This window comes from Portunus trituberculatus, chromosome 1 (genome assembly GCF_017591435.1).
Source record: "Portunus trituberculatus isolate SZX2019 chromosome 1, ASM1759143v1, whole genome shotgun sequence".
NCBI classification, from domain to species: domain Eukaryota; kingdom Metazoa; phylum Arthropoda; class Malacostraca; order Decapoda; family Portunidae; genus Portunus; species Portunus trituberculatus.
In genome coordinates, this window is record NC_059255.1 from 3,243,283 (window position 1) to 3,258,282 (window position 15,000).

At 37.1% G+C, this 15,000-nt stretch overlaps 3 protein-coding genes across 3 annotated transcripts in view; 2 read left to right on the forward strand and 1 right to left on the reverse strand.

Annotated features, from left to right (window-relative positions):
* Positions 1 to 2,331: 2,331 nt before the first annotated feature.
* LOC123506638 lies at positions 2,332 to 6,729 on the reverse strand. The gene is made up of 3 exons (XM_045258923.1): positions 6,691 to 6,729; positions 5,229 to 6,325; positions 2,332 to 4,649 (listed from the first exon to the last, which is right to left on the reverse strand). The coding sequence occupies exons 2-3, from the start codon at positions 6,316 to 6,318 to the stop codon at positions 2,473 to 2,475; spliced, it is 3,267 nt and encodes a 1,088-aa protein (XP_045114858.1). The 5' UTR covers positions 6,319 to 6,325; positions 6,691 to 6,729; the 3' UTR covers positions 2,332 to 2,472.
* Positions 6,730 to 7,046: 317 nt separating this feature from the next.
* On the forward strand, positions 7,047 to 9,505 carry LOC123501953 (PCNA-associated factor-like). The gene is made up of 3 exons (XM_045251104.1): positions 7,047 to 7,154; positions 8,113 to 8,254; positions 8,513 to 9,505. The coding sequence occupies exons 2-3, from the start codon at positions 8,121 to 8,123 to the stop codon at positions 8,712 to 8,714; spliced, it is 336 nt and encodes a 111-aa protein (XP_045107039.1). The 5' UTR covers positions 7,047 to 7,154; positions 8,113 to 8,120; the 3' UTR covers positions 8,715 to 9,505.
* Positions 9,506 to 14,416: 4,911 nt separating this feature from the next.
* The window catches only part of LOC123517745 (serine/threonine-protein kinase mig-15-like), a 60,344-nt gene continuing 59,760 nt past the window's right edge, over positions 14,417 to 15,000 (forward strand). Inside the window, 1 exon segment of the mRNA XM_045278497.1 lies at positions 14,417 to 14,692. Coding sequence (XP_045134432.1) covers positions 14,639 to 14,692 — 54 coding nt within the window. The 5' untranslated portion in view covers positions 14,417 to 14,638.

Sequence of the window (15,000 nt, forward strand, 5' to 3'; positions counted from 1 at the left end):
TGCAAACAGCAATGCCACAGAGTAGAGGGCTGTGTGGAAATGTATCACAGGGGAGAGGGGTGTCTATGGGAGTGCCACAGGGGAGAGGGGTGTGTATGGGAGTGCCACAGGGTAGAGGGATGTCCATGGGGGTGTCAGGAGTGCCTGCAAACTCTCTACAACACACAAACCAGTCAAATCTAAACCTAAACACCCCAAACACACCAACTTTTAGGCCGATACATCACCAAAACAACACCCACTCACTCAAACACCCGCCACACACCAACCAGCCTACACAGATTTCAAGTAAGCCTATAAGTATCAACAGTAGGCCTCTCCCTGTCCACTGCCCCCCCTCTCAGCCCCCCATTCACCCCCCAGTGGCTAGAAATGGGGGGATAAACTCCAGCATTTTTTGTAGTCAAGAGGAGGAAGAAGAAGTGAAGGGAATGTTGGAAGATCTAGATGAAGATTCCTTGTTTGGGGACTTCTAGGGAGTTTTTGGGAAGTTTCTAGGGAGTTTGGGGGTTCTAGGGATTTTTTTTGAGTTCTAGAGAGTTTATGGGGAGTTTCAAGGGATTTTTTGGGGTTTCTAGATTTATTTGGGGGGTTTTCTAGGTATTTTTGGGGGGTTTAAGGGTTTTTTTTATGGATTTCTAGGGTTTAAGGATATTTCGAGGGGTTTTTGGAAATTTTGTGGTATTCCTAGATATTTTGGGGAATTTTTAGGCATTTTTCAAGGTTTTGGGGAATTTTTCTGGGATTTCTAGAGATTTTGGGAAATTTTTAGGGATTTTGAGATTGCCTAGAGATTTTTGGGGAGATTTCTAGACATTTTTTTGCATTTTTCTTTAATTCATGTCAGTAAATTATTCCTTTATTTTCTTATTTAAATTATATATCTTTTCAAACCTTCACATTTTCTTTTCCTCCTCCTTTTCTTTAGTTCATGATTTTGTATATATTTTTCTTTTATTTTCTTACTTTTCATCTTTTTTTTTTTTTTTGTCAATTATATATTTTGACAACCTTCACATATCTTTTCTTTATATTTTCTTTATATTTTCTTTCCTTTTCTTTGTTTTTGTAAATATTTTGCTTCATATATTTTTTTCTTTCTTTTCTTTTACACATTTTTGTTACTTCTGTCTTCAAAACCTTCACATTTCTCTTTTCTTTATATTTTCTTTATTTTCTTTCCTTTTCTTTCTCTTTCTTTTCTTTTTTCTTTCTTTTCTTTTCTTGATACATCTTTTATTACTTCAGTGTTCTAATATCCTTCCTATTTCTCATTTTCTTTATTTTCTTGACTTTTTTCTTTATCTTTATGTATATTTTCTTTATTATGCTTATTATTCCTTCATTAATTTTCTTTTCTTTACATATCTTCTATTGTCTGTTTGTTGTTTTTTCTTAATATTTTCTTTTTTCTTTTCCTATTTGTGTTTGTGTATATTTTCTTTATTTTGCTTATTATTCCTTTATTTATTTTATTTTCTTTACATATCTCTTATTATATGTATCTAATAACGTTAATATTTCTCTTCTTTATATATTTTTTTTCTTTATTTTTACTTAATTTGTGTCTTTCTATATATTTTGCTTCATTTTCTTTATATATCTTTTATTATATGTATCCAATAATCTTAATATTTCTCTCTTTTTTTCTTAATATTTTCTTTTTTCTTTACTTTCTTATCTAAGTTTTTTTGTATATATATTTTGCTTCATTCTTTTATTTTTTTTTTTTTTTATTCATATTTTTCTTTTTACATTTTCTTCCTTTCTCTTTTAAACATTTTCATTCATTCCTTTACTTTTTTTTTTTTTCCTTTTTTTTACATCTCTTATTTGTATATTTTGATACCTTCCACATTTCTTTTCTCATTCCTTCACATTAATTTTTCTTTATTTTCATTTTCTTGTATGTCTGTATATATTTTGCCCCATATTCTCTTTCTTTCTTTCTCTATCTATTATCTGTATGTCTTTCTATGCATCTTCCTTCACTTTTTCTTAACCTATCTTTTATTTGTATGAATCTTATGACCTCCACATTTCTCCACATTTCCCTTCACTCCCTCTCCACATTCCCATACACATGTGGTGCTCAATAATTAAACATGTGTATTTAAATGAGAACAAAGAAATGATATACAAGTCACATTTCATAATAAATACTCAAAAAATGTGCTCTTGTTTTTTTTTTCTTAGATTTTTTTGCATTTTTAATTAATTGCTAAAGAAATGAAAAGGGAAATATGTGTTTGTTTTTCTTTTTTATTTGTTTTTATTATTTTTTTAATAGGTTGCTAATAAATTTAAAAAGGAAAAGGGAAAAACAGTGAATAAAATGTCAGAATATATTTTCTCATGTTAATTCATATAAAAAAATATTTCTATATACATTATGAATACAACACATACAGATATACACTTTAATTTACACAGAATAGAATAATAAAAACAATTAAAACACACACACACACACTAACCCAACAAACACCTTACAAACACCACCACACCCTCAACACCACCACAAAAACATGTCACCCATACGTCAACACCACCAAACACCTCACCAAACACCAACACTACACTTTCCCTCATCACCATTACTCTTCTAGCCTCATCACCACCCACCGCCGCCACCACCACCTCATACACCAGCCCCTCACACCCCAAAGCCTTCACTAGCCATGGTGTTTGCCAAGATAATTCAACCTTCGTTCTGGTGTTGTGTTTTTCTAAGGAACATTTTAAGATGTTGACTTTGCCTGGCTTTGGTAGTGGTAGTGGTGGTGGTGGTGGTGTTTTTGGTGATTGCAATGTGTGTGGTGGTGATTTTAATAGTGATGGTGGTGGTGGTGATGACTGGTGTGTTTGTGACAGTGGTGGTGGTGTTTTTGGTGATTGCAATATCTGTGGTGGTGATTCTAATGGTGATGGTGGTGGTGGTGGTTGTGGTGTTGAGGGTAGTGATGCCAGCCCCTCTCTCAACACCACACTAAAAGGTACACTCTTGAGAACAGCTCCATGTATGTTTGTGTGTGTGTTTGTGTGTGTGTTATCATGTATACTTGTCAGTGTGTCTGTATGTGCGTGTGTGTGCGTGTGAGGCTCATGTGCGTTAGTGTGTGTGTTCCTGTGTGCGTTGCCCTCATGTATACCTGTGTGTGTGTTTCCATTTGTGTGCATGTGAGGCTCATTTACATTACTGTGCATGTTTCCATGTGCGTGTGTGTGCGTGTGAGGGTGATGTGCGTCTGTATGTGCGTATAACCTAACTGTTGTATCCTGATATATCCTAAACAGCCAATTAACATCCATACAACACACAACACTCGTTAATTCATTCGTATACAGCAATGACACAACCTCCCGTCTTTCCTCCGGCGGTAAATGGTCAACACCCCCTAAATGTGGCGGGTAGTGTGGGTGTGTGCGTGTGTGTGTAGCGTCCTGATTCACCCACGCCCTGTACACCACCCCAAAGCTCTCCAGTTCACACATAACCCTATAAACTCTTGCGGAAACAGGATTGACAGCAAACGGCCACAGTTCAACCAACAGCGAATTTTGAGGCAAGAATATTCCAAGCCCTAAACCAGCCCCGTGCATTCCGACAAGCACACGAGCCTGGCTAATTACTCTAACCACCTCGTTCAACCCATGCTCCTCTAACGACATCATTTTCACCTCCCCTTCCCCATATTTATCAAGAATTTCACTTCGTATCGTTTCCGCGAGTTCTTTTTCATTTAGTATTTTGCGTGTTAGTTGTCGAGTGAGGAGGACAGCTAGGGCAGGTGGCTGGGGTGTCCTAGGGTGGTTCAGGGTGTCTAGAGAACTTTTTAGGGTGTTTTCTGGGTGGGTTAGTAAGTCTAGGGTAGTTCTGGGAAGGTTTGCTGAGTCTAGGGTGTTTTTTTGTGTGATTTTAAGGTATTTTGCTGAGTTTTGAATACTTTCTAGGGTGTTTTTGGGGAGATTTACTGATTTCAGGTTGTGTGTTGGCTCTATAATGTTTTTAGGGGTATTTTCAGGGCTAACAACATTTTTGCAAGTTTTCGAAGTCCTATCTGTATTTTCTAGAGCATTTCCTTGTGGTATTAAGTCTTTTTCTAAGCAATTTTTAGTATTTTCTGCCTTTTCTTGGTTTTCCAGAGTATTTTCACGAGTTTCTAAGATAATTTTTTCCTTTTCTTGAATTATCAGTGTATTTTCATTAGTTTGTAAAGTACTTTCTGCCTTTTCTAGAGTATTTTTGTTAATTTCCACAGATCCTTCAATATTACTCCCTGAAAGATCTACTGGGCTAATATTCACATCACCACCACCACCACTACCAACACCATCAACACCACTCACACCATCACTCGCAGCATTTACACCCACACCAAGCCTGGATAACATAAACACAGCAAACTCCCTCAACTCCAGCCCAGTCAGTCTTGTCCCCACAGGCCCCTGAGGTTGCCGGAAGCCATACTGGTACCAAACACTGTGACGAGAGAGACCCACAATGGCCCGGCTGAGTCTCACCCACTCTATGTCCTGCAGGTCCTTTGATAGCAGGATCTGGTGGCCGAGAGCAGTGTAGAGGGTGTTGTAGGGTGACTCAGGGTGTGTGTCGACTGCCAGCAGGGTGAAGGGTGGGCAGGGAGAGACTAGGGTGAAAGAGAAAGAATTTATACTGAATAATGGTTAACTCTTGCATTAGTGAAAGGGATAAGGAAAAATTTAATAATGAAAGTACTTTTTTATATAGAAAGGAAATGTGGCTAAGGGCAACAAAACGATTATTAAAAAGGTCCATTTAGATGCCAGCCCCCAAGCAGGTGTGAGAGAGTTAGCCAAAGGAGTGGGATAAGTGTGTTGCCATCTCCCTCTTCATTGAGTTCAGGTGACAGGAAGGTGGAAACACAGAAGCAGACAGTGTGCCACAGGAAGGGATGAAGGATTGAGAGTACTGGTGAACTCTTGCATTAGGGAGGTGGACAGAATAGTGGTGAAGGATTGAGAGTACTGGTGAACTCTTGCATTAGGGAGGTGGACAGAATAGTGGTGAAGGATTGAGAGTACTGGTGAACTCTTGCATTAGGGAGGTGGACAGAATAGTGGTGAAGGATTGAGAGGCGAGAGAATGAAGAAAATTCTATATAACACATCACCACAAACAGCACAGCACACAGCACACCACAAAACATTATCCAACCACCACACAGCACACAGCACACAGCACTCACCTAGCACCCCACACAGCTGCAGCACAGTGAAGTAAACTGGCATAACATCATCATGAAGAACGTGGAACAAATTATCAGGTTTAAACCTCGCCATTACCAAACTTTGCCCTTCGAGATTCCACACCTCTCCTTGAATGGCCCTTGGTGGAACGACTGCTATGTGGAAGGGGAAACCATTGTGCCCTATGACTGTGGACAAGTGGAGGTGGTTTGGCAGCTCCTCCACTCTCTCCACACCTTCCAATCTTGAGTCCTTTCCACTTACGAAGGCAAATTCTTGATATTTTGGTGTGTAGTAAAGATTTTCAAAGTGGCATTGTAAAGTGGAGGCTGAGATGGTGTGGCAGTAAGTGGAGGTGGAAGGCAAGGTGGAGGTGTGGGGTGTTTGAGGTGTTTGTCGGGGGTGTGGGTGTGTTTGGTGTGTGTGTGGTGGTGGTGGTGTTGTGGGGTCATGTGTGTGTGGTTGTGGTGGTGTGGTGTGGGTCTGTGTGGTGTTGTGGCGCTGTGTGTGTGTTGTGTGTGGTGTGGTGTTGAAGTACTGTATGTGTGTGTTTTGTGGTGTTTGTTGTTCTGTGTCGTCTCTCTCTGCCTTGAGTTGCTGTGTGTGTGTTGCCAGTGTAGCTTGAAATGTTACTTGTTGTTCTATCTTGTCTTTCACGGTTTTAAGTTGCTGTGTTTGAGTTTCATGTGTTTTTTCTTGTTCTGTGTCATCATTCACTGGTTTACCTTGCTGTGTGTGTGTTGCCAATGTCGTTTTAAATGCCTCTTGTTGTTTTACCTTATCTTTCCATGCCTTGACTTGCTTTGTGTGTGTTGCAAGTGTTTCTCTCTCTACCTTGACATCCTGTGTGTGTGTCTCCCCCTCCACCACACCCTCACCCCATGTGTGCACTGCCAACACACCCACGCGCACACAGACACCATCATGTACGTTTAAATTTATCTTATCCACAAACCGGCCCCACAGTCCCCCCCAGCACCCCCCACTGCCAGGCCCTGGGGGAGGGAGAGTGCCTGTGGTGGGTTGGCACTCTGATGACCCCTGGTGGCACTGTAAGAGGATTAGTGCCACCAGGGCTGCTCTCCTCATGGCACCACTGGAAAAGGAGAAAAGTTGGGTTAGGTTAGGTTAGGTGTGGTGTGGTGGTGTGGTGTGATGTGGTGAGGTGTGGTGTGGTGTGGTGTGGTGAGGTGTGGTGTGGTGTGGTGTGATGAGCTGTGGTGTGGTGTGGTGTGGTGAGGTGACACACACACACACACACACACACACACACACACACACACACACACACACACGATTAGGTTACATTATATTAAACACAATAATCTTCAAATAAACAAGAATCCCATGAATAAATTAACACTCCGCCATGACACGACCACAACCACCACACACACTACCATTACTACTATGGGGGTGGGTGTCAAGGGAGAGGAGGGAGAGTAAAGGAGAAAACCTTACCTCACAAACCCACACAGGGAGACCACAAACCACCCACAATGTAAACAAATCTTGGGAAAATTCGGAGCTTTTGACTATTTCGAAGTTTTTAATTACCACTCAGGGTTATTAGAATGTAAAAAGGGAACTAAGAGATTTATTTTCTACCTAATTGTCAAAGAAAACTGTAAAATATGACTTGAGTTTAAGTGGAGCCGAGAAAATTATGTCAGAATAAAAAAAAAGTCTTTAAATATATCCTTTACTTGTCCTTATACCTTACCAAATATTCAAAACAGTATTTACGTATTCATTATGAAGCAAAAAGTAGTTTAAAACACCACTAATAAAGATAAACAAATAAAGACCATCCCCTCAGCAAGACCCGCCATGACTAAAAAGCGCGCCAAATCTGCCCACAAGAAGACAAGCCCAACTGTTCCTATTTAACGCTTTTCTTGCTCTACGTGAGGTGATACAGGCAGGTGAGGCGGGGAGGAATTGAGCCAACACTTCAGGGCTTCACTGGGGACACATAGAGGGGAAAACACAGGTTGGGGAGGGAGGAAATAGGGAAAACAGACAGATCACTAAAGGGTTAATTTTCTTTCAGCCTTGGCCCTTAATCCCTTCAGTACCAGGACACGTTTTTATATCTTGGTTACTATTTTGGTGACTTTATACACATTCAGATACTTTTGTTGGGATTAGAATGGTGAAAACTGTGGTCATTAATTTTGTGACCTCCATAGACCCTTCCTAATGTCAATAAAATGGTCTAATGGTATACAAATCTCAAGGTAAAAATGTGTCTCAGTACTGAAGAGGTTCAAAAAGTTGTAGTACCAATTTTTTTCTCTAGCCAAGGTCAGAAAATTTTAAATAAGTAGAGAGTGAACTGTTTCTAACTTAAAAATAAATAAGAGGAAAAAAAAGTAACCTAATTTAACCTGAAATAAGAGAATGTACCTAACTGCTTAATCTGACCAAAAATAATTAAATAAGAGAAGAAACTTAACCTAACCAAATATAGATAAGTAAGTGAATGGACCTTGCCTAACCTAACTTAAAATGAATACCTAAATAAATAAATAAGATAATTAATTTTGCCTAACCTAAGCTAAAATAAATAAATAAATGAACTTTGCCTAACCTTTGCTAATCTAACGTAACCTTGCCTAACCTTACCTCACCTCACCTCACTGAAAATAAATAAATAGATAAATAGATACATCAATGAAACTTGTCCGACCTTTCCTAACCTAATCTAAAATGAATGAATAAATAAATAATTAACCTTTGTCTAACCTAACTTTCCCTTTCTTAATCTAACCTAACCTTTTTTAAATAACCTAACCTTCCCTTCCCTTCCCTAAACTAGCCTAACCTAAAATTAATAAATAAATAAGTTAATGACCCTTGCCTAACCTTTCCTAACCTCAGCTAACAGAATGGTGCGCACGAGGGCCGACGCGACAGTCACCAAGGTGTCGGCGGCCAAGGCACCACGCAAGGTCTTCACTGCCTCCGGTGCCGGCTCATCCTCATCCTCATCCTCCTCATCCACTCCCTCTAAAGCTTCAAAGTAAGTTTGTTTTCTCTCTCTCTCTCTCTCTCTCTCTCTCTCTCTCTCTCTCTCTCTCTCTCTCTCTCTCTCTCTCTCTCTCTCTCTCTCTCTCTCTCTCTCTCTCTCTCTCTCTCTCTCCTCCTCTCTCTCTCTCCTCCTCTTATCTCCCCTTACCTCCCCTCATCTCCCTCATATCTCCCTTTCATCTCCCCTTACCTCCATCTCATCTCCCTCAAATATCCCTCACCCCCCTCACGTCCCCTCCTCTCCCCTCAGGTACAGTGGCGGCAACTCCTACAATCCCCAGCCGGTTCCTGAGTGGCAGAAGGGCATTGGTTCGTTCTTCAAGACAGCGGAGGTGCCACAGAGCCAGGGCCAGGGCACCAGTGGGGGGAAGGACAGTGCCTCTCCCTCTCCCTCTCCCTCCCCTCCCTTCTCCCTCACCCTCTATGCTTCCGAAAAATGGTGTAGTTTCTGATGATGATGATGATTAGGTTTTTTTTTATTATTATTATTTTTTAGAGCATTTTAAACATTTTATCTTATTTTTACACCAATATACTCCATTATTTGCATCTTTTGTGTTTATTTTACCTTTTCTCATTAATGTTCATCGGTGTTTGGGACGACTGGCTAAATTATTCCTGCTTCTCATCATGATTCTTTTTGTATTAGATCATTTCAAACATTTTATCACATTTTTATACCTGTTTTATGTCTATTGTTCTTAATTTTACCTTTTCTCATTCATATTTACCTGTATTGGCGTAAAAAATCCTTACTTTTCATTATTAATCATTTATATTGACAATTTCAAATATTATATCACATTTTTGTACCATTTTTTTTGTTTATTCTTAATTTTACCTTTTTTCATTAATATTTACCTGTATTGGCGTAAAGATTCTTACTTTTCATTATTATTCATTTATATTGACAATTTCAAATATTATATAACTTTTTTGTACCATTTTTTTGTGTCTATTCATAATTTTACCTTTTTTCATTAATATTTACCTGTATTGGCTTAAAAATTCTTACTTTTCATTGTTAATCATTTATATTAGACCATTCCAAACATTTCATCACATTTTTGTACCATTTTTTTTTGTGTCTATTGTTAATTTACCTTTTCTCCTGAAGCTAATACAGTTACCTTTATTGCCTCATTCAGCTAATTACAACTACCTTCATTATTACTGCTTCTCATTTTTATTATTGTGATTATTTTATATTGGACGATTTAAAAAAAACATTATCACATTTTTATCCCATTTTTTGTGTGTGTTCTTAATTTTCCTTTTTTTCATTAATATTTACTTGTATTGGTTAAATTATTCCTATTTCCCATTTTTATTGTATTTTATTAGATCATTGATGGTGGTGATGGTGGTGGTAGTGTTATTTTATTTATTATTTTATTTTTTTTTCTTTTCTTCTTTCTTCTTTTCTATTTCTGTTTGTGTTTTTTTTATCTCGTTCTTTCTTATTCCTTTTTCCACCATTTTATCACATTTATGGCATTATCCTCCACCATTTGCATTTGTTTTCTCTATTTTATCTTTTTTCGTTAATGTTTCCCTGTCTTGCCTTCATTATTTCTGCTTCCCATTATTTTTCTTTCATATTTGACCATTCCAAACATTATATCACATCTTTTAAACCTTTATTTGTATTTTTTTCCTTATTTTACCTTTTTTCCATTATTATTTCCTTCTATTTTTGCTTCTCACTTATTCATTTATATTAGACCATTTCAAACATCATATTGCATTTTTATACCATTCTCTCTCTCTCTCTCTCTCTCTCTCTCTCTCTCTCTCTCTCTCTCTCTCTCTCTCTCTCTCTCTCTCTCTCTCTCTCTCTCTCTCTCTCTCTCTCTCTCATTAATATTTACCTGTATTTCCTTAATAATTTCTTTTATATTTGACCATTTCCAACATTATATAACTTTATCAACTCCACAAAAACACTCGTGAATAAAAAAATAAATAAATAATGATCTAATGGTGATAAAATAATGGAAAACTTCTTATCATTATCTTTATTATCATCTTACTTGTGTGTTCTTAATATTACATCTATGAGACATTTCCTAACTCTTCTCTATTGTTAAGCCTTATCATTCTTATCTCAGTTTATTTTGTGGGTTTGTTCATTGTTTTATTTTATTTATTTATTTTTTTTTTTTTGACATTTTGGGTCATAAATATCAAACATACAGGTAAAATCTTTCATATTTATTAGTTTGTTTGTTTTTTTCCTATTTTTTACACTTTTAATTTTTTTCTGTGTGTTTATTGGAGCCCATAATGAATACTTTTATATATATTTCTCTCTCTCTCTCTCTCTCTCTCTCTCTCTCTCTCTCTCTCTCTCTCTCTCTCTCAGCCATCAATGATCAAACAGTCAGGTTAAATCTTTCATATTAGCCTTTTTTTTAATTGTTTTTATACTTAATTGTTTTTATTGCCTATTGTTTGTTGGAACCCATATTACTCCATTTATTAATTTATTTTACGTAATTGAAAGATCGTCATTAATATTTATTTTTTATTATTTTTTCCGTATAATTCAGTTTTCTTCAGACAAACAGGTATAATCTCTCATCTTATTTTTTTTTCCTATTTTCATTCTTTTATTCCGTTTTATACCGTATTATTCATCAAAAGCCCATAATTAATATCGTTTTTATTATCTTTTCTCTCAAATTTGACACTTGCAACCACAAATTATCACTTTTTTTTGTATATTTAAGAACAAAACACAGAATTTGGTCACATTTAATCTCATTCTTATTTATTTTTTCTTTCTTTCATTCACTATTATTTATCAAACCCAATAATTAATGCTCTTTTTTTAATCTTTTCTCTCAAATTTGACACTTCCAACCATTAATTAAAGCTTATACATACGAGGATTTAGAAAGAATGATAAGATTTCCTCCACATGTCTATCTATTTCTTATCTTCTTCCATTTATTCTCTATTTACGATCTTATTATTCACCAAAACTCTTAATTAATTCACTTTTCTATCTTTTAACTATACTTTGACACCTCCAGCTACAAATTATCACCTATTCTATATATTTAAAGATAATAATCAGCATTCTCTCTCTCTCTCTCTCTCTCTTATCAACAGCTGTCACTTGATAAAAGGAACGCGTACAACATTCACGTAAGGCTGGAAATCACTTTAATTTGTACATTTATAAAGGCCTTGTGTTCATTTACTCGTCTCTGCTATTTGTATTATTCTTATTGTTAGTATTTTTATTTCATTATCTATTTTTTCATTATTTTTTTTCCGAGTTATAGGAAATTTTAATGCATTTTGTTATGTATTGTGTGTAAATTATTCTTTTTCCACCATTATTTCTGTCATTTGGAGTTCCATAACGGATTTTGTATTTTACTAACTTGTTTTCCGGTAAATTTTCTCCGTAATACACGATTTTAAAAGCGCGATAAGACATGTCGACATTTTATTTTTGCCATTTAAAAACCCACAATATTTCCATACCGCACCCTCTAGAATTGCCAACACCACGCCCTTCTGACAGCCGAGTGACAGCTGCTGACGGAACAAACCCACGCCATGAAACAAATCAATTATGCAAGAATGCGTAAAAAGGAAAGCAGTTTGAAATAAATGATCAATAATTCGTTGCGAGAAGCTGAGGGCGTGAAGTTGACAATGATCGATGTGGGAGGGTTGGCGGCCATGGAGGAAGCAATGGGAGTCAAAACACGGAGATGAAATATTACTAAAATTACACTTAATAGGAATTAGATAGCAAAATAAGCCATGGGTAAATGGACATGGTAAATAAATGAAGGGTTTAAGGATACTTTATTGTGAGGAAATGGTGTATGGGGAAGATATGTGGGTGTTGTGAAGATAACATGGAGGTCTTTGAACGGAGAAAAAATATTAATCTCACTAAAACAAAGCATAAAAAAGCCACAAGAACATACAAATAAACTTAAACAACCATACATAATAAATATCCAGGAACTGAAGGCCACAAAAATAGCAGAAAACACACAACAAATAGAATATAATAACGAAGGAAACATGGAGGACTTAGAAACGGAGACAAAACCATTAATTAAACACAAAACAAGAATCCTAGACACACACAAAGCCGGGAATAAGTCAAAATTAACCTAACAAATAAGCCATAAGCAATTAGAGGAAGAAAAGGGCTAATAAACACGAGAAATGGAGTATAATAAGAGTGTTGATAGATAAAGGAAGGTGTGGTGGCGGGGAAGGCAGCGGCGAGGAGGGACAACAGACCTTTTTTAGTTGTACATAGATGGCGTCACTGTCTCTCACCCCGCTAACATGTAAACAAATTATTCCCTTGACTCATACTCATTATTGCCTTTGTCTTATCTTCCCCGTTATGATCCTGATAAAAAAAATAAAAATGATGATAACAGATAAGTGTGTGAGGCAGGAAGGACCATAACATAATTCCTTTGATAATTTAGTATATTTTTGTTGTAATAGTTTCATTATCTTCTAAACTGTTCTTTGTTAACCCCTTTCAGTATCATGACGCGTTTCCATATTCATTCTGCTTACTATTCACAAACTTATTTAGAGGATTAAAATGGTGAAGACTGTGGCCATTAATCTTGTGACCTCCATATACTCTTCCTAATGTCAATAAAATGGTCTAATCGTACACAAATCTCAAGGTAAATATGTGTCCCTGTATATAAGAAGTTAAGTTGAAATATCAGGATCAGTATTTTGTAATGATAAAAGATATATTTCACTCTATTAAGGTGTTCAAGTATATTTGGTATATTACTTTACGATATAATCCCAAAAGAAATATTTATCTTTGAATTAAAAGAGAGGAATGATAATTGAATACATGCTCCTATATGAAAGGTGCTAAGAACTTAATCATTTACTCGTGTTAGTGAAGAGATAGGAAAGTAAGAAAATTAAGTGAGCTCTACCATAAAAGACACACGTTTTCTATGATAGCTCAGTCTAGTTAGTGTATTCCAGGCCATTCTAGCACGCTATATATATCTTTATTATTATTTCTTAATGCAGGAGGGACAACTGGCCAAGGATAACAAAACATGGAAAAAAAACCCACTTAGTTGCCAGTTCCCTTAAAAGACACATGAGGTAACCAACATTCAGGAACAAATATCTTCAAACTTCCCTCTTGAAAGAAGTTCCAGAGTTTACCAGCGTGTCAGTGTTTGATGTATCCTTACTTTAACTCCTTCTGCACCATGCCACGTTTCCTTACTCATTCTGGTGACTGTGTTGGTGATTTACTGATGTACAGCTGTGATTAAAACTGCAAAGACTGACCATTAATCTCCTGACCCCCACAGAACCTTCCTTATCCAAACAAAATCGTCTAAACTTACCCAAAAATCATGGTAAAAATGCGTCTCAGTATTGAAAGGGTTAAATATACATCATACATTAATTAAATAAGAATATATGAGTGGATTAAACCATTAAACACCACACATTCTGAAGAAGTAGAGGAAAGAAATGAGTTAACCTTTAAATTTTGTTGTTAATTACCTTATTTGCCCTACTAATACATCATGCGTGAATAAAAAGGTGGATTAAACCATTGAAAACTGTATATTCTGATGAGGCAGGGGAAATAGATGAGTTGCCACTTAAAATATTAATACTGAGAGATTACAATGACATAACGTGTACTGCATCCATTACCTTATTTATACAATACAACTACCATTACAATCAAACATTCCTATACTGCAAGAGAAATGAATAAGTTAGTCCTTATAATCCTACGTTCTTTTGGTCGTAATACTGAAGGATAGAAGTTTGACGTGTACTGTATATAATTGAAGCACAAATAGAATAAAAACACACGTGAATCTGATGAAGCAAGAGAAATAGACAAGACACCCTTAAAATTCCACGATTTTTCTAATTCTAACACTGAATGATAGAAATGTGACGTGTACTGCATAGAATTTAAACCTCAATAAGAAAAAACAAGAAAACAAATAAATCCTACTAATACAACGAAATGATCCGATGAAATAAGAGAAACAGACAAATAACCCCTTAAAACCCCAGCCCCATTAGATAGTATGAGTGAGCAATAGATGGCGTGAGTGTTGTGAGTGGGTTGAGTGTGGCGTAAGTTGGCGTTCCTGTGTGGGTTGGCTTCCTTGGTGGAGACAGACCGCCATTAGTGGAAGGAGTGTTGCAGTGTCTGTATTGTAAGGGCCATATCTTCCCAGTGGGCCGTTCCCCCGTGGTGTCCGTGGGTTGGAGGATGCCGGGGAGTGCCAGGTGTGAGTAGCGGTGCCAGACATGCCCCGCAGCGCCCTACAACAGGAGTAAATAGCGACAATCACAGCCACCGACCAAGATGGCACAGTCTGTGAATTGTTCTCTGGACGACATCGACCTCGGTGCTCTCAATGTAAGCCTCGCCGCCCCCGCCCCCCCACGCCCCCCCACGCCCACGCACAGGCACAGGGCGTGGGCGTGAGGGATTGTGGGTGTTGTGTTGTGTGCTGTTGTTATGATGTTCTGCTTCTCCCTCCTCCTCTTCCTCCTCCTCCTCCTCCTCCTCCCCTCTGCCTCGCCTTCTCTCTCCTGTCAACTTTTCTCTCTCTCTATCTCTCTTTTATTTTTTTTTCTTTCTCATTTCTCTCTCTGTTTATTCTTTTCTCCATTTTCTATCGCTTCTTCCTTCCATTTATTTTATTTCTTGTTTCTCTTTTTTTC

Coding starts and splice junctions, on each gene's coding strand:
- LOC123506638 (XM_045258923.1), bottom strand. CDS start 6,318: ATGAGGAGAGCAGCCCTGGTGGCACTAATCCTCTTACAGTGCCACCAG. Junction 4,650..5,228: donor GCAGCTGTGTGGGGTGCTAG/GTGAGTGCTGTG, acceptor CTTTCACCCTAG/TCTCTCCCTGCCCACCCTTC.
- LOC123501953 (XM_045251104.1), top strand. CDS start 8,121: ATGGTGCGCACGAGGGCCGACGCGACAGTCACCAAGGTGTCGGCGGCC. Junction 8,255..8,512: donor ACTCCCTCTAAAGCTTCAAA/GTAAGTTTGTTT, acceptor CTCTCCCCTCAG/GTACAGTGGCGGCAACTCCT.